The following is a 25,912-nucleotide window of genomic DNA, read 5'->3' as shown; positions in this document are numbered from 1 at the left end:
TTTTTTTTAAAGATTTTATTTATTTATTTGAGAGAGAGAGAATGAGAGACAGAGAGCATGAGAGGGAGGAGGGTCAGAGGGAGAAGCAGACTCCCTGCTGAGCAGGGAGCCCGATGCGGGACTCGATCCCGGGACTCCAGGATCATGACCTGAGCCGAAGGCAGTCGCTTAACCAACTGAGCCACCCAGGCGCCCTCCTAGGAGTTGGATTTTTAAAAGCAATCCAGTCTGTAGTCAGGGATGTAGTAAAAAGGCTTCAGAATCATCTAGACATGAATTTGACTTCTCACCGTCCCTTTCCTAGCCAAATGACCCTGAGCAAACTATTAACTTTACCACACCTCTGTTTTTGTTTGTACTTAAGAGAAACCATGACTACGATATACAAAGCACTGAGCATGGACCTAGCACAGAATAGTGGTCAATTGGTAGCAACCAGCCCTTACATTCCTTGCTTCCCCCCCATTCCTAGTCCCCACCACCACCCATAGGAAACAGATATTTCCCTCCTGACCCGTTGAGAAAGCATCCTTTTCTGTTCTGTGCACTGCAAGAGTTTTCCTGAGTAAAAACGGGCCAGCAATCCTAGGGCTCATCAGGAAGATTAATGAGATGGGTGGATCCGAAAGCCTCCCCGCCTTCCACCTGTGACTCTTGTTCCGCCCCCAACAGATTCACCTTGGCAAATGCAATCCCTGCCCAGGTTCCCACAAACAGCAGGTGGCATTCTGACATCAGCAGAGGCTGTGATCCTCTTCAGAGCTACCGAGGAACTTCTAGAGCAGACGTCTGAAAAGAATTCAGAGCCCAGCCAATTCCATGAGCAGCAACAACGTTGTAGAGCTGAAGAGTATGACAGCCCCCGTGGCTGAGGGCTACAGCAACACCAGCTTCCAGGTGAGCGGACATCTTATCTTGTGTTTAAGACCAAGTCAATGGAAATAATGCTCTTTCTAACCACCCTGGCAAGTTTCTGAAGGAAAGCAGCAGGGTTATTGAAACGCAATAAGATTTTCTCAGGAAACTCTTTAAACCTATTGTTTTTTCCTCCTTGGGTTCTTCTCAGGCTGACAAACCTGAAAAGTCTCTTTTAATCGAACTTGTTTTGATCCCTGACTTTCCCTGTCACTTAGAAACAAGACTACCTTCTCTGGCTTTTGTTTGGGGCTTGCAGGCCCTGCAGTATTTTCCAAAGAGCTGGTAAAACAGAGAGAATGGGGAGAATCCAGATCCTGGATGTAGTGAGCACTGGAGGGGTTCCTTCTCTTACACCAGGTCCCAAAGCCCCTGTCTGATGGTGGCCTGGGTGCCCGCCCCAGTGCAGCCAGGTTATGCAAACCAGTCTCATGTCATCAACCAAAACCCACTGAGTGATTAATGCCTCTGACCTCGGGGCTGGGTGCTGCAGAAACCCGGAAGGAGTCCTGTCCCAGGGACACACTGGGCTGTTCTGACCCGCTCTGGGATGGGGATTTTTCAGAGATGTCCTTAGCTGTGTTTCCTTCCTTAAGCTGACACAAGAGCCCACACAAACAGGTGTCAGCAACCTCTTGGGGTTCAGGGTCACCAAAATGGCAAAACAAACTTTTAGACACTAGCCAAGAAAGGAACGAGGAAGGTTAAAGGGCTTTGGCACCAGTCCTAAGTCTTCCATCCACAAATTACTGTGACTTCCTTGAGCTTCAGTTCAGTTGTCTATACAGTTGTTGCAGTGATCTTCATCTCATAGGTTATAAGTGTAAGGGAAGAAAAGTCTTGCCCTCTACCCTCTTAGATTCAGCATCTGAGGTCTATGAATTAAACTGGGAAATAGCAGATTAACCAGAGAAAGGCATACAAAATTGTATAAAAATACAAATATTTTTAATGTTATGTTCATGCAACTTCACAGAAAAGAAGTGAAAAATTCAAAGAAGCTGTAAGACTCAGGGGCTTATATACCATTTTAACAGAGAGCAAAAAATTGTGGAGAAGTGATTAGACAAAAAAAAAAAGAGAGAGAGACAGATGGGGCTTTTAGGGCCAATAGGCTGTTGGAAAGTGACCAGGAAATATATAGGAGAAACTAATGGAAGATAGGTTTGATATGAGGTTTATGCAGTTTTAACCCAGTACCATCTCTGTGTCCAGTGACAAGAGTCGTTGTCCTCCTTCTGTTATGGAAGACTGGACACCTGCACAGGGAAAGTCATGTCCTGTTTCTAGACAGAGAGAGGAAGACCGAAGAGCTCTTTCTGGGTCTGCTTTTTCTCAATTGCTTTCAGCTCAAAATAACTCTCATGCTAAAGTGGTATATTTTGGGGTGGCATATCCTGATTCCCTTCATAAGGGTTAAATGAGAAAATAAGCATAATGCCAAGGGCCTTTTATGGTTCAAGAGAATGGAAGGGATAGAATGGGATAGAGTCAAAGTGAGTATGACAGCAAGACAAAGATGTCTGCAATGGAGGGGGGGGGGTCCATGTCACCAGCAACTGGCAGCCCAGTCAGTGAGGAGGACACACATCCACCAAAGGTATCCCTGTTTTCTATCCCTCATTCTCTTCTATCAAAACAAAGCATCTCCAGGGCTCAAACCCAGCATCTCCATGTCTCAAACCCAGCAGAATACCATACACCAACATCAACAAGCAGTGACCAGGTTATTTCTTCCAGTGCTTGCTGTTTGACAAGAATTTCCACAGACACATATTTATTCAGCAAAACCATTGACTCCCCCCACCCACTACTGGAAAGGGACACCATTCAAGAAAGGATAATACACTATTCTTGCCCTCCAGGAGCAAAGCAGGCAGAAACCAATAAGCAATTGTAAGATGATATAAAACAAAAACAAAATACAACGCTAGAAGTTGGCACCAAGTGCATTGTAAATACATATGCAAGTGGAGTTGGGCTGACCTAGGAGTCTCTCAGTTAGGGCTTAAAGGATGGGCAGGGATTTCCCAGTTGAACAGGGAGGGGTATCAGCAGAGCACCACAAGCAAAGAAAACTGTCCGCACGGGCCCAGGAGCCTGAAAGAACACGTGAGCTCGGGATAGAGAAGATGAGGAGCTGGGGCTGGAGAGTAGGGATGGGGGCAGGCTGGCCCCAGATCACACGGCCTCCATGTGTGCTAAGTCACTGGGAAAGAATCGATCAGAATTTACACTATCAAGTTGTTAAAGTACTCTACTAGCCCTGCTGAGGGTGGACAAAATGGAAAGAGATTTGTGTGTGGCTGGGACAGCATTTAGGAGGGTGGGATGATAATCATGGTGGAAACCAGCACTGGGCAGAAATACTAATACTGGAAGTAGGCCCCTTGGCCATGGAATTAGCATTGAGTCAGGGTGGGTTAAGAGCTGCTCTGGTTATTAATATTTCCATTTTCTTCTCTGTACAGTAGGATGATAATATCATATCTTGGGGTTGAGAGAATTAAATGAGGTAATATGGTAATATGTTAGAAAAAAAAGTATGTAATATCTATTTTTAAAAACTGTGCTGTCTTAGTTTGTTCAGGCCATTATAACAAAATACCACAGACTGGGCGGCGTACACATAGAAATTTATTTCTCATCATTCTGGAGCCTGGAAGTCCAAGATGGTGGCCCCAGCAGATTCAGTGTCTGGTGAAGACCCACTTCCTCATGGACAGCTGTCTTCTTGTTGTGTCCTCACATGGCAGAAGGTGTCTTTTATAAGGACACTGATCACCTCAAAGGTTCCACCACCTAATACTGTCACATTGGGCATTAGATTTTCCAAACAGGAATTTGGGGGGGGATGGCAGGAACACATTCAGACCATAGCAAGTGCCTAGCACACAGTATGAACATAAGAATAATAGGTCCTGGTGCTGGGGCAGGTTAAAGAGTGACAAGTCAACATTTCTAGCTTGAGAGCTCAACCTAGAAGTGATTCCCTTTATGTGGACGGGAAATTCAGAAGTAGGGTTGGAGCAAGGAAGGCCATGAGTTCATTTTGAGGCCTGTTGGATGAAATTAGGGTGATTCCTTACCCCTAGATGAAGATGAAGAGGAGGCAGGAAGCTCTAGGCATGCGCACACCTGGAGTCTGGAAGGGGACATCATGCATTTGGGGGCCGTTAGCACAGCCATGAGCTAGTGGCATGAATGAGACCAGCAGGGGGGAAACCTAGGAAGCCCCAGTGCTTATGGAGTTGGGAAGTTGGAGCAATCAGAGAATGAAGCAGAGAGGCCATGGGGAGAGAAAGAGGAGCAGCATCAGGAGAGGGAAGCGTCTGGGGAAGCCAAGGGAAAAGAGAACTACAAGGTCAGCAGCAAAGACAAGTTCATTTGATTTGCCAACCAAGAGGTCACTGGTGACCGGAGGTGGGGATGGGGGACAGTTTGTGTTATGCGTGGGAGCTGAGAAAAGGGGAAAATAAGGGAAGAGAGGATATTCCTCCCGCTGGTGGAGAGCAGAGCATTGAAGAGAGAGACAGGCTCAGGGGAGGCAAGATTGGGGCTGTAGACAGGGGGCTTTTTTATTCAAAATAAATTTTTCATTGTGAAATATAACATGCAGAAAAACACACAAAATCAAAGACAGCTTATTATAAAGTGCCATCTATGTCAAGAAACAAGACATCTCCATCCCTCAGGTCGGATGCCCCAATCCTGCACATCTGCCACAACTGCCCCTCACCCCTAGGGGTGACAATGATCCCAACTTTATAGTAATTACTTCCTTGCCTTGCTTTATATGTTAACTTATAATTATGAATCCCCAAGCACTGCTTTTGCCTGCTTTTAAATTTTATATAAACAGAAAATTACAAGAAGATTCCTTCCTATTTTAAAACATTTATATGGAATTGGGCAAGAGGAATAATTTTGTATCAGACTTCTTTTGCTCAGTTTTGTATTTCTGAGACTCAGCCATGCTGTCACTGAGTTGATTCATCCAATTTCATTGATACACAGTATTCTCCATAAACATTGCACAATTTATCTATTTTACTGTTGGTGGACATTTATGTCATTAAGCTTGGAGCTTTTAGGAGCTTCTACAAACAAATGCAGCTATAAATACTCTCAGACATGTCTCCCGATGCATATGTAACAAATTTATTTGGCGTTATATTTAGGAGTGGAACTGCTAGGTCATTGGGAATGCATATATATTTTCAACTTTAGTGATAATGCCAAACTGGTTTCCCAAGTGGTTTTACCAATTTACACTTCCATCCACAGAGTGTGAGTTCCTTTTACTCCAGAGCCTCACCAATATTTATATGTCTTTTTAATTTCAGTGATTCTGATAGATGTATAGTAAGTAGTGTAACATTGAGGTGTCATTTTCATTTAACTTTGTTATTGGCCACTAGATGCCAACTTTATGAAATACTTGTTCAAGTCTCTCGCCCATTTTCTCTACTGGATTTTGTCTTTTTCCTACTGATTTGGAAAGAGTTCTTTAAATGTTCTGAATACAAGCCCTTTTTCAGTTATATGCTTTCCAAATGCCTTCTACCCCTCTTAAGCTGTCTTTCACTCTTTACTAGTTGGATGCACAAAAGGTAATTATATTGTGGTCCCATTTATCAAGTGTTTCTGTTTTATATATCCTGTTTAAGACATCTTTTTCTGCCCTGCAATATCATAAAGACCCTCCCATATTTTCCAAAAGCTCATTGCTGCCTTCTACACTGAGGACTCTAGTCCCCCTGAAATGAGATCTTATGTATAGTGTAAAGTGGTCATCAAGTTTTTGTTTTTCTACACAGGTATCCAATTATTTCAGCGTCACTTAAAAAAAAAAAATCTTGGGCGCCTGGGTGGCTCAGATGGTTAAGCGTCTGCCTTCGGCTCAGGTCATGATCCCAGGGTTCTGGGATTGAGTCCCGCATCGGGCTCTCTGCTCCTTGGGAGCCTGCTTCTCCCTCTGCCTCTCTCTCTCTGTCTCTCATGAATAAATAAATAAAATCTTAAAAAAAAAATCTTTTCCCCATTTGACAAATACCATATTTATCAAGTGTCCATATTTAGGGTAAGTCTCTTTAGAATAGGGCAATTGAATAATTTTTCCAAACTCCAAGTTGGGGGAAGGATCCAGAGAAGAGGGAGAGTGGAAAGTTGACAGCAAGAGAGGTCCGATAAAGCTCAGAATTCCTAAGGGTGAACATTCAGGCAATTTGTGAAGGAATACTTTTACTAAAGGGTGTTCCTTAGAAACCCAGCCTAAGTTGCCTGCTGCCTATGAGTCAGCACCGATTTTACCACTGGTGGCCCTCAGAGCCACAGAGCCCATGCTCGCTCTGACGTCAGTGAGCTGGGACCCACTTATGTGAGACCTGAGACAGGACTAGATGGGAAATGTGCCTCCACTCTACACAGAGAAAAGCTGACCTACTCCTTAAATTGCCTGGTGAGCCAGTCTGGTTTGAAGAGTTTTTTCAATGGAGGTCAAAATTTGGGAGGTCATCTAAGTGCAAGAATATTTGGCACAGATCATTTGAATAGAGAAGTTCAGAGGTTGGAAGTAATTATGCAAAGTAAAGAGGAAGAGCACTGTTTCTCTCTAACCCCCTGAGGGAGGGCCACATGAATCACACCAGGTGGTTGAGTAAGTTTCCACTAACTCAACTCCAGACAAGCTTGGCCAGAACTATTTAGATGCTTCTCTCCTCCACAAGTGAATTAAAACACAGAAAACACATGACAATAATTGCCTTTGTGCAGGAAATTAAAAAAAAAAATTCTCTCTCTTTTCCTCAAATCAGATCATATCTAGATTTATTTCTAACAACCTAGATGGCTAGAACCCAAGGCACTTCCATGACACCTCAGAGGGGAAGGACTTAGGGATTTCATTTTTTACTTTACTCCACAGTCCCTTACTTTATTTACATATTTTTTTCACAATCTCTTAATTTAAAATGAAGGTGGTAGCACCTACTGACCCATTTCATCCAGACATTGTTGATGTTGATGAGAAGCCAGCCCTGGATGTTAGCTGAACTGTCATTGGTCAAACTGAAAATAATCAGAAGTGGGAGCATTTGGAATTTTACATAGAACAGATTATTGTGAGCAGGAGCCCCAAGTCTCCATCAGGCTACAGAAGTTTGGAATTCTGTCTTCAGATTGCAGATTTAGGCGCACATAGTACAGTATGATTTTCACTCAAAGCCAGGATCTGGATTCAGAGGCATCTAATTCTACTCCACACGTGGGCTAAGGTGTTTGACCCAGAAGCCGCTTACAGTCTTGGCATGCCTAATTGTTCTTTCTTTTTCCTGGAAAGGAAATTTAAAAAAAAAGAGAGAGAGAGAGAAAAGAAAAGAAAGATGGTATGCGTGTCTTATGTCTTCTGGAAGTAAATAAAGACAGAGGTTTCTTAGGAAAATACTATGAGTCACATGGTTAAAGAGCCTCCTGTGGGTGTTCAGGAACAAAGTACATGATGACCAGGAATGGTTCCACTGGGAAGCAGGGAAATGGACCTGTGCATGTCTCAATGTTCCTTTCAATCTCCCAGTTCTGTAAATTCAAAGCTTTGTTTGCTTTCCCTCCAAGAGTCAAAACTCTTTGACATAAAGTGTGTCATTTATTGAGTCAACAAAAATGTATTGCCACTGTGCCAGGCATTATGCAAAAAGCTGGAAACAGCTACCATTTGGTTAAAATTAGTTAACAATGGCAAATCAGCCAACATAAATTTGTAAAAAGTGCTATTCATGACATGAGAAGGTGGTCTCACCTAGATTGGGAGGTGGGGAATATTTCCCAAATGTTCCCAATGAATACTTACAGGCTTGCTTGCTTTCATTCATTCATTCATTCAACAACAACAACAACAAAATATATATATATATATAATATTAAATAATTAAATATTTAATAATTCTTATATAATAATTTATATAATAATATATATTTTTAAAATATTTATTTATTTGAGAGAGAGAGCACTGGGGGTAGGGAGGGGCAGAGAGAGAGACAGAGAGAGAGAGAATCTCAAACAGACCCCTCCTGAGTGTAGAGCCCCACATGGGGCTCAATCTCACAACCTTGAGATCATGACCTGAACCGAAATCAAGAGTCGGACGCTTAATTGACTGAGCCACCCAGCCGCCCCTCAACAAATATATATTGAGCACCTACTCAGTAGATGCTAAGCAGAAGGAAATACCCAGTAGGGCACAAATAATTCCCTAAGTTACCATGTCAAAAACTGTTTTTTTCCGTATCACACTATGTGGAGAAGCCGAGGCCCTGAATGGGAAGGTATGAGATGCATGTGCAGGGGCACAGAAAAAGTGGTAAAGAGAGAGCCAGAAAGGATGAGAGGCCAGCTCTGATTCACCTCAAGGCTCTTCGCTGATTTCAAAACCTTGGTCCCAAAAATCTAAGACCAGTGATAAGTTTAGATTTAAAACATAGTAAAAAATAAATAAATAAAATAAAATTCTCATCCTGGGTGTAGGGAGGGGCAGAGGGAGAGACGGAGAGAGAGAAAGAATCCTGGTCACTTAAAATCACCTGAAAAAAATAAAAATAAAAAAATAATATTGAGTTTCTGTATTCTGCAGACTCAGGAACATTCTAGAATAAACCATCCAGCCAGATTATAAGGAGTGGTAATCAAAGTAATGGTATAAACTTCTCCATGAAACATGGTCAGAAAACAGCCCATGAATGTGAGGCAAGGCTTTCTGCACCATGAGAAAGTGTCAGTCATAGATTAAAAGGGGCCAAGACAAGCATATCTTCTCCGCTCTGGACTATCTACTTGCCTTACTCTCTCCACCTGCTCAACTTTGGGAGCATGGCATAGTTCCAGACAGCACAATCTATAAAGTTGTACAGCTGTCCCCCCTCTCCTGTGGGTCCTATTTCCCTGTCAGTGTCCCTCCCTTTGAATTGTATTACTTTTTACAACTTTTCTAGCGTTTAAATAATTTTTATTTTTCTAACTCAAATTACTGCATCCTAGTTTCTCCTCCACCTGAGTCCATTGGTTTAGAAACATTTGCAAGGAGGAAGTTGGTTAGAAGGCACTGATCTAACTTGCCCAGGAAGGTTTGAAGTAGAAATTACTTAATTGAGGGCCAGACCCATGCAGATAGAGCAGGTGGGAGCAAAGGTCTTGGTCCATGGTATGCTGGGTGCAGCAAGGAAGGGAGAGAGAGACAAAGATGCACACAAAAGCAACAAGAGACACTTCCAGGAGCCAGCAAAATTAGGCTTCCTGTTGACCCACAGGGCTACTTCCTCATTCCTCCTCAGAGCATGAGGTCTTGAGGTCAGAGACGAGGGAAGAAAGAAGTAGGAGGGGAAGAATCTAAAAGGCACAGGTGGAATAAGAGGTGGTCTGTAATGGCCCAAGAACTGACTATACTGCATGTGACTTTGACCTTGGCTGGAGATAACAAGGGGCCCCTTCTTAAGGAGGAAGTGGAGAGAGAAGAAAGGAATGAGCTTTCGAGAAAAGCCACACTGGGGTGGGGTGGGTGGTTAAAAGTCACATACTGAATCATTATGAGGAGGGCAAAACATAGGTTCTTTGGGTGAAGAGTTGAGGCTTCAGAGCCAGACTGCCAGGCCTACCATTTAGGCACGTTATCTAACTTCCATATCTATTTCCCCATCCAAAAATAGGTTCTAATACCCTACATCATAGGACTATGGGGAGATTAGTAGAAAGCACTAGCACCTAGCAAATGCTCAGGTATCAGCAACCATTAACCAAACCATTTAGGTGGGGATGCTATTCTGGTGCAGGGGCCAAACCAAACTTTGAAATCCAGGTGTGAAGTCTGCTTCTGCGTATAGCAGACACTAGAATCTACTGATGGGAAACTATGGAAGACACCAACAGGCAACTTTCAATTGTTTTAATGTCAACCAAATGTGAACCACAAGCCCCCCTGGGTCCCTGCCAGACTGAGAGACCTTGGCTCCCAGCACCTGTGTCTCTTCAAAAGGACTTTATAAAGTTATTTTTCAAATACTTTGGTTCATTCAGACCCATTTCTTATTTAGTCAAATGCATCTCTAAAAAAAAAAAAAATTATAGGCTCCAAATTTTTTCCATGTGTTTCTAATTAATCTATACTCATCTAGTCAATGCTCTTTGGAAAGATGTGCTTGATAACAAAAGTGATTTTAGGAATTGTCAAAAAGCAACGTTTTTCCAAATGTAAGCAAATTCAAATGTGTATGGCACACTGATGTATTCTCTTTAATGCCTCACTATCAACTGTTCTGGCATGAAATAGTCTGATTCAAGGTTAAGACTAATACTTAGGAAGTGACCATGATTTCCCAAAACAGCACAAGAGTAAGGCAGGCCCGAGAAACCAAGGCTTCATCCTGGAGGTGATTCAGGCTTTGGCATCAAATGCATTTTCACATTAAAAAAAAGAGATCTATTATCACCCTGGATCCCTTTAGACAGACTAGAGATTTGCCTACTAAAAACAAATCAGAGAAGGCAGTGAGAATAAGAAGAACTTTAGTTTCAACTGATAGAGTCAAAGGGATTATATCCTTGTTTCCTTATTTTTTTTCTCAACTGTAAGAAGACGTTTAGCTGTTGGGGCGCCTGGGTGGCTCAGTCGTTAAGCGTCTGCCTTTGGCTCAGGTCATGATCCCAGGGTCCTGGGATCGAGTCCCACATTGGGCTCCCTGCCCAGCAGGGAGTCTCCTTCTCCCTCTCCCACTCCCCCTGCTTGTGTTCCTGCTCTCGCTATCTCTCTCTCTGTCAAATAAATAAAATCTTTAAAAAAAAAAAAAGAAGACGTTTAGCTGTTAAGAACATTTCTGTTTCCCCCATGACTAAAGGGGTTGCATCTTTGGAATTTCAGACACAGTTAAGTTCATTCTAATTAATCTGTAAAAGCATTACAATGTGTAGGAGTTGAGCTTTTTCAGTCTTTATCATGACTACAGTAAAATAATTAATTGTGTAACTTATGGTTGACAGCTTCTCTTCTAAATTCCCTGACACCAGGGACCATATATTCAGTGCTCAGCAACAGCATTCTCTAGCCCATAGTAGATGCACAAAAAAAATATTTGTTAGAGGACTGAATGAGAATGCCTAAGACAGAACCCCAAGGAACTGCTGTGTAGCATTAATGGTTGAGTAGAAAGGCTGATAGAGTACAGGAGAGGGAGAAGTCTGGTTGGGAGGAGGAAACTAGCAAGGTGTGATATCACAGAAGCCCGGGACGAGGGTATTTTAAGGAGGAAGTGGCCCATTGTGTATGAGGAAAACTGGATTTAAGGACATGAAAACCATCCATGACTTTGGCAAGGGTGATTTCCATGGAGTGGTAGGAGTGGAAGCCATATTGGAATGGGTCAAAGACCAAATAAGGCAAGAAAATGGAACATTAGTCCATTTGGGCTGCTACAATAAAACACCACAGGCTGGGCAGCTTATAAACAGCAGACATTTATTTCTCACAGTTCTGAAGGCTAGAAGTCCCAGAACAAGACATCAGCATGGTTGCATTCTAGGGCCCATAGCCAATGCCTTCTCCCTATGGTCCTCATACAGTGGAAGTGGTTACAGTCTCTGTGGGTCCTCTCTTGTAAGGGCACTACTCCCATTCCTGAGGGCTCCACCCGCATGACTTAAGCACCTCACAAAGGCCTCATCTCCTAATACCCTCATCTTTGGGGGTTAGAATTTCAACATGATGAATTATGGGGGGACACAAACATTGACCATAGCAACCTGTAAGTTCAGACAGAAGACTGGTTTTTAACAGGATGAGAAAGGATGTTTATCTATGAATTCTTGGTTTCACAGCAATAAAAAATTGATAAAGTTGCAAATATCAGAGAAGCAAGGGAAGGAAGGAAGTATAATAGTGTGGAGGGAAGTGCAGAGCATTGTGTCTGGCCCAGTAAGTAAGGAGTCCAGGCATTGTCATATTATTGCTCTGAGGATAGCTTGTCCAAGCTGAAATCACACATTATCAAACACAAACTAAGAGATGCACCAGGTGGAAGATGGACAGGGAAGACTTCTACCCACACCTGAGAGGGAGAGAGCACGTTCCATTCCACAGACCAAGAGGAGGTAGAACTGCTTGTTTGAAATGGGTGTGAAAGATGCAAAAGAACCCTCACTACGTTGAGTTAATATATACAAGTAGAGAAAAAACTTGGTATCTGTTGCAAATACCTCCAAATATAATTTACATCCATGGCACTGAAATTAAGGTAGTTTATAAGAACTTGCCACTGGACCTTGTTGGGGTTTTTTTTTTCCTTGTTCTTTAAAGTGTTGATAAAGATGCATATACACTATCACAATTAATTTTAATATTTTAATAACTAGATTTCAATACAAGTGATTCCCTTTTAGTATTATATATTTAATTTTATGTATTTTAAACCATTCTGAAAGGAGTCCATAGGCTGCACCAACTGTCCTGCTTTGGGACACTTCCCCAAAGTTGCACGTAGCTTCAATCACAGTGACAGAATTTAATCATAGCCACAGGGAGGTTAGAAATGTACCTTTATTCTGGGAAATCTTGGGCCCCGCTAAAATTCAGAGCCCTATATTTAAAGGAAATAGAGAAGGGGCACCTGGAAGGTTCAGTCGGTTGGGTGTCCTACTCTTGATTTCGGTTCAGGTTATGATCTCAGGGTCATGGTATTGAGCCCCATGTCGGGCTTCCTGCTGGGCGTGGAGTCTGCTTGGGATTCTCTCTCTCCCTCTCCCTCTGCCCTTCCCCACTGCGCTCTCACTCTCTCTCTCTCTCTTTAAAAAGAATGGGAAAAAAGGAAATAGAGAAGAATAGATATTAGGGACAACTAGCAGTCTTGGCCACAATCTATTTTTCTATTGGGGTTATAGAACTCAACAGATGTTAATCGTATCATATTATTTATTGTTATTTTGGTCTTCATTATCCTTACTTTTGTCCATTTGATTTGTCATAGACTGAAAGAGTTCTATCAACCTCTTTCTAGGTGTATTTCTAGGTATTTCTCCCTCAGTTTTCTCTACGTTAATCTATGCCATTTGTACACAGAGAGTCACGCTTGTCAGAGCATGAGATTGTACTCTGACCGTTGTTTCTTTTGGAACGCATTAATTGCTTTTTTTAATCCTGTATTCAGTCTTGGTCAGTTAAGATCATGACCACTGCATGTTTTATCTTTCTGAGTCACTGAGTCATTTCCAGGACAGATCCTCCTCAATTTATAATGGGGTTATGCCCCAATAAACCAATCGTAAGTTGAAAGTATTGTATGTCAAGAATGCATTTCATATACCTAATCTACCGAACATCATAGCTTAGCCTAGCCTACCTTAAATGTGCTCAGGACACTTACATTAGCCTACAGCTGGGCAAAATCATCTAACACAAAGCCTATTGTACAACAAAGTGTCGAATAGCTCATGTAATGTACTGAATACTGTGAAGTGAAAAACAATGGTTGGATGGGTACAGAACAGATTATAAGCATATCAGTTGTTGACCCTAGTGATCTCACGGCCGACTGGACAAGGCCCAGCATCACATGCGAAGATCATACTCCATATCGCCAGCCCAAGAAGAGGTCAAAATTCAAAATTCAAAGTACAGTTTATACTAAATGCACAATACTTTTACAACATCATCAAATTGAAAGACAGCAGGAGATGTGAGTGTATGGTTGTGTCTGTTTGGTATTCCCTCTAATTCAATCAAACCCATTGATCTGTCAGATGGGCTTATTTGTTCTCAGCTCCTCTCAGCATATTTTATGTTGTGCTTTGTAAAAATCTTTTCACTGCATGTTCGCGTATTTTTTAATTTTTGTTTGGTTTCTTCTGAAGACATTTTTTGTTTTAATAGTTCCTTTTATAATGAGTTTAAGATTATAAGTAATCACAAAATTAATATATTTCTAACTTCTGTTATTTTCTTTCCTTCTCTTTCACCACTTGATTTTAGCTGAATATATATTTTAGCATTTACCTTTCCCTCTTAAACACTGCTGCTTATAATCTCTTTCAGCTTCCAGAAATTAAAAGATAAGAAAATTGGCATACTCATCCTACCTTCTACCTTTTCTGTCCCTTCTCCTTCAAGTAAGTTTTCTGAGTATCTTTTCTACATTGTCAGGGGTTAAAATATTTGTAATTTGTTCTGGAATCTTAATCCCTGGATTAAGGTTTTAATTTATTAAATAGATTCAAAACATACTATCATTCCTCTTGCCATAATTTCTCATTAATCTTTTGTTTGGCTGAAGTTCTTCCTCCCTTCTGTCTTTCAATGTGATGATGTTGTGAAAGTATTGTGCATTTAGTATAAACTGTACTTTGAATTTTGAATTTTGACCTCTTCTTGGGCTGGCGATATGGAGTATGATCTTCGCATGTGATGCTGGGCCTTGCCCAGTCAGCCATGAGATCACTAGGGTCAACAACTGATATGCTTATAATCTGTTCTGTACCCATCCAACCATTGTTCTTCACCTCACAGAAGTGAACTTCACTTCCTCTTCACTTTTCACTTCCTCTATATTCAGCTAAAATCCTCAGGAAAATCATGGAAACCATATTCTGTGAGTACTTGCAGGCTTCAATTTATTTTTATAAATCTAATCATTATAAACCTTCCTCTGATTTCTCTCACTGGATGTAGAACCGTGCCTTTCCTTACATTCCTATACTTAGGGTTTCCATTTGCCCCTGGCTCACAAAGATCACAAGGGGAGAATGTTACCAGTGTCCTGTGGTCCTGTCTCCTCACACCCAATTCTAAGCTCCCTTCAGAGCATTCAGAGGTGACAGAGAATTGTGCCAGGGAAGTGTGATAATGAACCAAGGCTGGCCAGGTCACCTCCTTAACCCAGTCCATAACCCCACACAGGCCCATAAGAAAAACAGGACCATCTCAGGGAGGAACGGTCTAGCTAGCGCCCATGAACTACATTAAGGATTCCGTAAACCTGAGACTTGAGGCACAAGGCCACCTGAGACTTGAGGCACAAGGCCACCTGAGCCAAGAGGGTCACGTGCAATAGGCAAAGAGCAAAGGCTTCTGGGATACCGCCTCTGAAAATGCAATCCTTCCGAGGCAAAGCCCAGGCAATTTGGAGGAAACATTATAGAGAAAATGGCCTTAAAATATTTGACATTTGTAGACTTTTAAATGTACAAAATAAATAAAGGGGGAGACGTTCCCAAACAATGTGAAAAGATCAGATTCACCAAACAGATATTGCCTCTTCCATGCCAAATTTCAACCACAGAGAACAAAGTGACTATAAATGCCTGAAAGCCAGCAAGTAAGTAGCAAACTCAACCATAAAATTAATATAAACGTCAACTGACAAAAGTCAATTACTCTACATGGCACTAGGTAGGTAATGAATGCTATGCTCCTATACAGTGGTGAACACGGCCTCAAGAAATTAAGCCTGGACATGAACCCAGAAATGACCATGGGACCCAGCCTTTTATCATAATGCAGCACCAATTAATATAGATAATTTGCCAATATTCCTGAAAGCAGTCATTCTAAGATTCATGGTGAGCCACTTCTTTTGATCTAATTGTTGCATTTTTGAATTTTAAGCCACTATTTGAAACAGTTGTTCCAATCTTGTCCCATTCCATGTCCATAGAAATGGACACAGAAAGGTTAAATTGATCACTTGAAGCTTAAAAAAAAAATGGAGGTATATTTCTGACACCCTCATTTAGGCATCTAAGGCTTAGAATGTTAGAACATACAGTAACCTTCTTGGAGAAGTAGAGAAAGCAGTCCTGTACCATTCTGTCTCTCCTCAGTTGTGCAGACACTATTTTAGCTGCACTCTTAACGAGCTCAGCAGCCCCCAGGAATATCTTTCCATTGCAAAACAGTTACCAAGCCCTTCCATGCCTGCCATTGTGTTACGCACGTGGTATTCAGCAGAGAACAGGGGACAGAGAATCTGTCTTCTCAGCTTAGAGGCTCGGGGTATAATATAGATTGATACAGATTTACACAGTTCCAAGTTTTCCAAATGACATCACAGTCCCGTTTTTGCCACAGGCCTTGGGACTTGGACATCCATCGTAATTTTTCAGGCATCACTCCTCAGAATATATCCCACTGACTGTTTCTCAAAAGATTGCTTTAAAGATGTAACGAAATGGGGTGCCTGGGTGGTTCAGTTGGTTAGGCGACTGCCTTCGGCCCAGGTCATGATCCCAGGGTCCCGGGATAGAGTCCCACATCGGGCTCCCAGCTCATCGGGGAGCCTGCTTCTCCCTCTGACCCTCTCCCCTGTCATGCTGTTTCTCTCTAATAAAAAAAAATAAAATCTTTAAAAAAAAAAAAAGGTGTACAGAAATGTGAAGATAGGTAGAAGGATAGATACATACATACATACATACATACATACATAGACAAATAGACACATACACACATAAGAAAATAAACAACTATGATCACCAATCTAAATCTGTTCTGGTGATACAAAGCCTTCCAGCCAAGGTAGATTAGCAAACACTTCACAAAACTTGCTGTGAAGTGTCAAGCTCTAGAACCAGGTAAAGATCTTCATAGCGACTTTTCAGAGTCCTTATCGACATCATATTTGCCTGATGGGCCATTCCCATCTGTCATAAAGTGACATCATCTTTGTCCCATCAAAGGTCAGGACGAAAGTCTCTCCAGGGGTGAAGGTGTCCGTTCTCGCCCCGGGCTCAAGCCCATTAATGCCCCCTTGGAAAGGCCAGTCATGCAGCCAGAGCACACCAGGCCAGAGCAGTTTCTTTCTTTTTTTTTTTTTTACCAGGCCAGAGCAGTTTCTGTGAAGAAGGTTGAAGAAAGGCTCCCCGGCACAGGGAAACAGTCTGCAGCAAAGAAATCCCAACCACAAAAACTGAGAAATGGAAGCCACATGGTAGAATCAGGGCCACCGTGGGAGGGAGAGACCAAGTTAGCGGAGCAGACATGGTTGCAAGAGAAAGCGCCAGACTAATCATGGAGACAAGACTTGTCCACAAATGCAGGAGGGCCCACTCCTGCTACCAAAGGAGAGCATCTACTTAAAACCAGTCTGTAGGGTGGGAGGCCCATTATCCTGTTTGAGAAATGACCGAAGCCTAGATATAGATGAAAAGTGGCCAGGGGCGCCTGGGTGGCTCAGTCGTTAAGCGTCTGCCTTCAGCTCAGGTCATGGTCCCAGGGTCCTGGGATCGAGCCCCGCATCGGGCTCCCTGCTCAGCAGGAAGCCTGCTTCTCCCTCTGACTCTACCCCTGCTTGTGTCCCTTTCTCGCTATATCTCTCTGTCAAATAAATAAATAAAATCTTTAAAAAAAAAAAAAAAAGAAAAGAAAAGTGGCCATAAGCATTTCAGGAATCTTTCAGCACCTCTGCCATTACTATCTGGCTGGGGTGGGTTTTTTTTTGAGTGTACACAATGTAACACAATGATACACATTGTTACACTAGTTTCGGGTGTACAACATAGGGATTCTGCAAGTTTCTGTACCATGCTATGCTCACAAGTGTAGCTATCATCTGTTGCCGTACAATGCTATTATAATACCATTGACCCTATGCTGTACCCTTCGCCTGTGACTTATTCATTCCATAACTGGAAGCCTATGTCTCCCCCTCCTCTTCACCTGTTTCATCCATCCCCCCACCCACTCCCCTCTGGCAACCGGCAGTTTGTTCTCTGTATTTATGGGTCTGATTCTGCTTTTTGTTTATTTATTTATTTGTGGGGTTTTTTTGATTCCACATATAAATGAAATCATACAGTATTCATCTTTCTCTGCCTGACTTATTTCACTAGCATAATACCCTCTAGGTCCATCCATGTTGTCCCAAATGGCACAATCTCATCCTTTTTTATGGCTGTGTGATATTCCATTTGCTATCGATATAGACCCCATCTTCTTTATCTATTCATCTATTGATGGACACTTAGCTGCTTCCATGTCTTGGGTATTGTGAATAATGCTGCAGTAAACATGGAGGTGCATGTGTTTTCTTGAGTTTTTGTTTTCTTCAGATAAATATCCAGAGGTGGAATTTATGGATCCTATGGTAGTTCTGTTTTTAATTTTTTGAGGAACTTCTATACTGTCTTCCAGAGCGGCTGCACCAATTTGCATTCCCACCAACAGTGCACAAGGGTTCCTTTTTCTCCACATCCTTGCCAACACTTCTTATGTCTTGTCTTTTTTATTCTAGCCATTCTGACTGGTCTTTTAATATCTATAGAGTTCGGGGCGCCTGGGTGGCTCAGTCGTTAAGTGTCTGCCTTCGGCTCAGGTCGTGGTCCGGGACCCTGGGATCAAGCCCCGCATCGGGCTCCCTGCTCCACAGGGAGGCCTGCTTCTCCCTCTCCTACTCCCCCTGCTTGTGTTCCCTCTCTCGCTGTATCTCTCTCTGTCAAATAAATAAATAAAATCTTTAAAAAAAATATATCTATAGAGTTCAAATCAGGTCTTCTTGATAGAAGGGGAATTTAATCTGAAAGTGTACCACTATCTTTTTAGATATTCCTGAGGCCAAAGTGTCCTGGCCCAAGGTCCAAACACTACAGGCATGGTACAGTTTGGGTTGGACAGTGAGTTCAGGTCCCATCCCAGTTATTCTGGTTGTATAACCTGAGTCACACAATCCACTTAGCTTTGCCTTAGTTTCTTCATCTGTCAAAATGGAGAACGCAGGACTTTAAAGAGTTCAATCCTGTGTCTTGTAACTACTACATATTATATCAATGCAGGTGCAAAGAAAAGCAAAAACCAAAAGTAACAAGGGAGAAGCTTATTTCCAGCAGATAAAAGGCAGGACGTGGGTAGTACAGAACTGGAGTGGAAGCACCTACTCAAGGTTTGCAGAGTAGATGCCCTGCAACTCATCCCTCTGACATCCCCAGGATGGGACCCTGGCATTCATGGCCCAGCTGGAACCAACCACACACAAGGCAGCAGGACATAGGGAAAAATGAAAGGAACAAGGAGCACCAGCCATCTCTTAAAGGACATTCCCGAGCTGCCCCACTCAGGGCACCACATCTATTTATATTTCAATTGGCCAGAATCTAGTTAGAGGTGGAAATGCAGCCTCTTTTGGGGGTGGCTATATGTTCAGCTATAATTCTATGGACAGGAAATACCCAAATAGATGGGGGAATGGTTTCAGTAATTTCTTATGTTTTAGAAATTGTATGGTCTAGAAACTGAATGAAAGGAATACATTAATGAAAGAAAGAAAGAAAGAAAGAAAGAAAGAAAGAAAGAAAGAAAGAAAGAAAGAAAGAAAGAAAGAAAAAAAAAACCTCTGTTCATCTGTACTCCCTGCAACACCCACTGGAGATCTGTAGTTGCTTGAGCAGCATGGAAAGTGCAGGATCGAAGCCCAGGCACAAGGGACTCCAGGCTCAATAATCTGCCCTTCAGAGGATCTCAAGCCAGAATTGAGTACACCCAGCAAATAACACTAACTAGAGAAATTAAGTGGCTGCTTAGAAATACTCATACACAACACCACAACGTTGTCACCCACTCAGTGGAGTGACAAGCTTGCATTTAGAACACAATATTGGTTGTAGTTCAGTGTCCTAAGGTATGTAGTCATCTGTACTAATGTATCTACTTAATCTGAATTGCTAAGTAGATGTAAAGAAACAAGGAGTTAAGGAGTAATTATGGACCACCCATTCAGGCCCTAGGACTCCAATTTGAAAAGAAGCGATAAAACAAAGCCAAGCAATGTCTCAAGGGTTATTTTTCCAGCACCAATCAACACCCACAATACCCCCATTATTCCTGTTGGAAAATCCTCTGATGGGAAACATTGTTCTTCCTGAACATGTTAAAAAGCCAAGGTGTGAGGGGCGCTTGGGTGGCTCAGTCGTTAAGCGTCTGCCTTCGGCTCAGGTCATGATCCCAGGGTCCTGGGATCGAGTCCCACATGGGGCTCCCTGCTCAGCGAGGAGCCTGCTTCTCCCTCTCCCACTCCCCCTGCTTGTGTTCCCTCTCTCGCTATGTCTCTCTCTGTCAAATAAATAAATAAAATCTTTAAAAAAAAAAAAAAAAGCCAAGGTGTACACTCTACTAGGGGTAAAATAATCCCATTACATGTTACAAAATACATCCAGAAGTGCCTTTGTCACCACTTCCGCCTACTTTACCCCACCCCCAAACACACACACACACACACACACACATATCCCTTTCTCTTGCATGAACTTGAAAAAGGCAGGCCCCTTCCTTGTGCTCCATAAGTTTCAGATTCTGCCACCAGGTGGCAGGAATAATCAAGAATTAGCAGGAATTACCAGGAAGGTTGGGCCGCTCCTCCTGAAACCAGAAAATGTCAGGATTCTGGAAGAGATCACAAGAACACGCAATCGAAACTGTGGTATAGATGGGTAGACTGGGGCTGAGAAGATGTGACCTACCCAGCATCACACATGTAATTAGGGAACCCGAAAACCAGCCCCCTCATTTACCTGTGTCTTGTATTTCCACCAACTCATGCTGAGTTTTATTTTTAACTTTTTGTTAAGGAAATTTTCAGCGTCCGTGAAAGCGAGATTCGTAAAATGAGTCCCTACGTGGCCACCAGCCAGCTTCTGCAATTAGCAACACTTTTGTCATCTTTCCATACTGTATACAGCGCCCCCTACTGTATTTGTTACCAAATACTCAGATGTACCGCATGGCCACACCCGTTAATGCAACATTAAAATCACTGTGGTTCATTCATCCAACAAAGAATTGTTAGCATCTCCTACGTGTGGAGGACTGTGCTAAAGTAAGATATACAGCCATAACCAAAAGGTCAGTATGGCAACAAGGCTTTCATGCATAAATCATGCGTGTGCTGGAAGTTAGATTTTATTCATGCTTTATACGCTCTCGTGTTTCGATAGATAGAAAATGCAACCGGGGCGCCTGGGTGGCTCAGTCGGTTGAGCGTCTGCCTTCAGCTCAGGTCGTGATCCTAGGGTCCTGGGATCGAGCCCCGCATCGGGCTCCCTGCTCAGCGGGGAGTTTGCTTCTCCTTCTCCCTCTGCCCCTCCCCCTGCTTGGACTCTCTCTTTCTCTCTCTCAAACAAATAAATAAAATCTTGAAAAAAAAAAAAGAAAATGCAACCTAGGTCAGAACTGTCATTCTTTTATAGCTCCTTGGGGCCAGTCAGAGATCTAAAGTTAAAATCAAAGTCATACACTTGTTCTTTCAAAGACAAGGTCACAGCCGACAGGCCTAGCAGAGGACATTTCCTGAAAAGCTATAGGGACCTACCTGACACGGTTTATCTATCTTGTTGCCTTACTTGGAATGAAGTAACTGAGGAAGGCAAGTTGGGATGAGGTGGGAGAAAGACTGGACCCTGCCCCCCATCCCAAAAGGTAAAAGAGAAATGAGCCAGGTGTCTGTCACATCTCAGAACAGCCGCTTGGGGTGAGGACATTCCTCCAAGAACACAGCTTACTCACTTCCTTAAAGTAAAATCACCACAGCCTGACAAAAGAAGGCATTTTTCTTATTCTCATTACTACCAGAGGTTGCTTTAAACTAAACAAAACACATTTTAGCATCTCAAAATCCAACATCTAAGAAGAAAACTATCTGGCCTACATTTCGCTTTATTTTATACATTGGAAGCCTGTGTTATGTGACACACCCTAGTTTCAACTCTGCTTATTATAAAGTCACATGACTTAGATGGGGGCGCCTGGTCCTCCTCTCTCTCTTTCTCAGGTTGGACCACACCATTCCCTCTATCAGAGCAGAGCAAAACAGAAATCGTCTGTCTCCTTCTGAGCCCAAGATTCACTGGTTCTTTCTTTATTCAGCTGACGCATCTGAACACCTCATCTTTGCCACCCCATCCCTCAAAAGTCTTCTAGGTCCTGTTTCTTGAAATAACATTTGGGTTTTTTGGTCCTGAAATTGTATTTTTGCAATCTGTACTTTTTTCTTAGAATGAAGATGACTTTGATGAAAGCCAGAACGCATCTGGAAACAACTTGCTAAGGTGTAGAGTTGCGCAGAACAGAGAACACAAAACCGCCAAGCAGGTACTCCAGTGATGGTTGAGTGAATCTATTACCATGGTAACCGCTGTGCAACAGGGACTGAGAGCTGTGGGGACAGAAAGTGGGCGCTCAGCTGGCACTCAGAGGAATGAATTAAATGGTAATTAGGATGTGTAAGGCAGAGTCATGAAGAAAACACACATGCTCAAACAAAGAGATCTTGTGTTGATACACCTGTCCCCAGAGTTTTCTGCTGGGGAGAGTATGTAGGCTTTCTCTGGACACTTCACTAGTACAGATTCCAGGCTCCATCCTAAAGCAAAAAGCACTGGCTTAAACCAAAGCATCTCAATTTTAAAGCAAGTGAGGCAGATGAGGAAGGTTCTAAGATATGGTTCTAAAACTGTCCATCATGCCCTAGGGTTCCCTAGGGACACCTAAGTTTATAGCAGACTGAGGCACTCTGTCACAAGGCCACTTATATTTTTTTAATATATATATTTAATTCTGGGTAGGAGCTCATTTGAAGAAAGCCTTCTGCTGCTAAAAATCCAGCAGATTATCCATGTAGACCATCCTTTTTTTTTTGGTAATTCTGGGTGCCGACTATCAAGCCATTTATTGGAGGGAGTTATTCTCATGATAAAAAGAATAACTTGTTTGAAGTAGAAAATGTGGGAAATTATTGTAGCAAACTTTGGAAGATAAAAAAAAATTACCTATATAATTTCAGAAAAAAATCAGTGCCTAACATCTTAAAATATGGCCTTTTAAGGCAAATATACACCCACGTGCCCATGTCATGGGCCATGTACATTCATCAGTTGCAACAAACGTACCACTCTGGTAGAAGATGGTGCTAACGGGAGAAGCCACGCATGAGCAGGGGAAGCAGGTACACGGGAAATTTCTACTTTCCCCTCAGTTTTGCTGGGAACCTGAAACTGCTCTTTAAAAAATGAAGTCTTTTTTTTTTATTGTTTCAAAAAACAATCAAAAACAAAAAAAATTAAATACTTTACTGTTATAAATAAGAATATAAAGAGCAAGGAGGAGCCACTGGATTTGGCAACAATGGTCCTTGGATGACCTTGGCAGCAGTCATCTCAGTAGAAGTCTGAGTGAGTAGGATGTGAGGGTCGCTAAAAGTAAAGGCAATTCTTTCAAGTGGTTTGGCTGTGAAGGGAAGGAGGGTGGGTAGATGTCCCATGACTATGGGGTCAAGAAGATTTTGTTGTTGTTATTGTCGGTTTTGGTTTGTTTAAAGATGGAGACAGGTACTCACTTTGGCAGCACATATACTAAAACTGGAATGACAGAAAGAAGATTAGCATGGCCCCTGGACAAGGATGACATGCCTATTTGTGAAGCATTCCATATTTTTAACACCAAAAAAACCATAAGCCAGTTAAAAAATGGGCAGAAGACATGAATAGACATTTCTTCAAAGAAGACATCCAGATGGCCACAGACCTATGAAAAGATGCTCAACATCACTCAGCATCAGAGAAATGCAAATCAAAACCACAATGAAATATTACTGCATACCTGTCAGAATGGCTAAAATCAAAAACACAAGAAATGACAAGTGTTGGCAAAGATGGGGAAAAATAATGAATCGTTGAACACTACATCAAAAACTAATGATGTGCTATATGCTGGCTAACTGAACTAAATAAATAAATAAGTAAATTAATTAATTAATAATTAAAATTTTAAAGAAGATGGGGAGATAAAGGAACCCTCGTGCACTGTTGGTGGGAATGCAAACTGGTGCAGCCACTGTGGAAAAGAATATGGAGGTTCCTCAAAACTTTAAAAATAGAACTACCCTGTGATCCTGTAATTGCACCACTGGGTATTTACCCAAAGAATACATAGGGATACATGCACCCTTATGTTTATTGCAGCATTATCTACAATAGCCAAACTGTGGAAGCAGCCCAAGTATCCATCGATAGATGAATGAATAAAGAAGAGGTGATATATATATATAGGAATATTATTGGGCTATAAAAAAGAATGAAATCTTGCAATTTGCAACAACATGGATGGATCTAGAGAGTATAATGCCAACTGGAATAAGTCAGTCGGAGAAAGACAAATACTATATGATCTCACTGATATGTCGAATTTAAGAAACAAAACAAATGAACAAAGAAGAAAAGAGATAAACCAAAAAACAGACTTAACTAGAGAGAGATGGTTACCAGGGGGAGGTGGATGTGGGGGGTGAACTAGGGGAAGGGGATTAAGAGCACACTCATATGATGAGCACTGAGTCATGTAGAGAATTGTTGAAGACTATATTGTACACCTGAAATTAATATAAAACTGTATGTTAATTTTATTAAAATTAAAATTTCTTAACGAAAAAAGTGTACCAATCTGATAGGTAAAAACAAACAAATAAATAAAGATGGGAACTGTTTGGGGAAAAAAAAGAACAGTTAATGCGAGACATTCCATGGGCAGTAGGTAACTTCAAATTTCACTGTAAGAAAATAATAATTATGATTATTTAAATCAAATATTTGTCAAACTTTAACATATTGGCTAAGCTAGGTGTTAGATGGGAATGAAATGAATAAGGCTCCTGTATACCCCTGTCCTCAACAGCTGCAGCTTGGACTCCACTGGCCTCTTTTTCTATTACCCTCCACCTTCCTAATTCCTTGGATCCAGCCCAGAAAATGAAGGTAGTCTAAATGAAACATATAATGGAATTTGGCATCAAAGGACTATATGATCTTTGAGAATCCTTTCAGCTCGGAGACATGCTTATGACTTAATTTATTTTATTTTATTATTATTTTTAGAGAGGGGGGTGGCTAAAGGGAGAGAGAGAATCTTAAGCAGGCTCCTTGCCCAGTGCAGAGCCCGATGCAGGGGTCAGTCTCACGACCTGAGCCAAAATTAAGAGTCAGACACTTAACAGACTGAGCTACCCAGGTGCCCCACTTATGACTTATTTCTGAGTTCTCGCAAAGTACAGAGAATCACTGGCTACCTGGGATATGACAGAAAATAAAAGCTGAGATATGGCATTATCCCTCTTAGAGCACGTTCAAAACTGCTCCACGTCTGCATACTTCCTTGCCACCCTCCCTTGCCATGCTTACAATAGCTGGACCTATTTGAAACATTATTGCAAAATGGAGGCAGGAAATCCTCTATGCTATCCTGAGAACAGAATGGGTCCTGGATATTTAAAAGTTTGAGTTGCACATAGAAAGATAGCCCAGGAATATACTTCACTCCATTAAATAGAGCAAGGGTTCACTGAGAAAGGGAAATACATCCAAACTTTAGCCCACTGATAGAAGGACCCTAGTTCCCAAGGGAAAGCTTATCAGCTCTTGAAGATACTGGGCTCGTGCTCACATCTGCAGACCAAGCCTTGGGCTGCCAGGAAAATAAGCCAGCCTTGGTCTCAGTCCTTTGGAAACCAGGGCTGGCAGAATATAAAAGGAGATTTAGGTGTAGGGTTAGGTTGTATATTTGAGACCTTTCTTGTTTCTTAAGAAAGGCTTGTATTGCTATATACTTTCCTCTTAGGACCACCTTTGCTGCATCCCAAAGATTTTGAACAGTTGTTTTCATTTTCATTGGTTTCCATGAATTTTTTTAATTCTTCTTTAATTTCCTGGTTGACCCATTCATTCTTCAGTAGGATGCTCTTTAGCCTCCATGTATTTGAGTTCTTTCCGACTTTCCTCTTGTGATTGAGTTCTAGTTTCAAAGCATTGTGGTCTCAAAATATGCAGGGAATGATCCCAATCTTTTGGTACCAGTTGAGACCTGATTTATGACCTAGGATGTGATCGATTCTGGAGAATGTTCCATGGGCACTAGAGAAGAATGTGTATTCTGTTGCTTTGGGATGGAATGTTCTGAATATGTCTGTGAAGTCCATTTGGCCCAGTGTGTCATTTAAA

General features: G+C 41.9%; 1 protein-coding gene and 1 non-coding gene across 3 annotated transcripts in view; both read left to right on the top strand.

Moving 5' to 3' along the window:
- Positions 1 to 695: 695 nt before the first annotated feature.
- SLC28A3 (solute carrier family 28 member 3) overlaps positions 696 to 25,912 on the top strand; it is a 51,960-nt gene continuing 26,743 nt past the window's right edge. For both annotated transcript variants that reach the window (XR_014139954.1, XM_081802884.1), the window contains exons 1-2: positions 696 to 897; positions 21,921 to 22,016. Coding sequence is in view for 1 of the 2 variants with exons in the window: in XM_081802884.1 (XP_081659010.1) it covers positions 820 to 897; positions 21,921 to 22,016 (174 nt within the window). In the remaining variant the exon portion in view is untranslated. The remainder of the gene's footprint in view (positions 898 to 21,920; positions 22,017 to 25,912) is intronic.
- On the top strand, positions 23,252 to 23,358 carry LOC115937939 (U6 spliceosomal RNA). Its single transcript, XR_004073153.1, has one exon. It is a non-coding gene; the product is annotated as a U6 spliceosomal RNA (small nuclear RNA).

This window comes from Leptonychotes weddellii, chromosome 14 (genome assembly GCF_054177405.1).
Source record: "Leptonychotes weddellii isolate Sample4059 chromosome 14, ASM5417740v2, whole genome shotgun sequence".
Lineage (NCBI taxonomy): Eukaryota > Metazoa > Chordata > Mammalia > Carnivora > Phocidae > Leptonychotes > Leptonychotes weddellii.
Note: the sequence above shows the minus strand (reverse complement) of the source record. Positions and strands in the feature narration are given on the sequence as shown.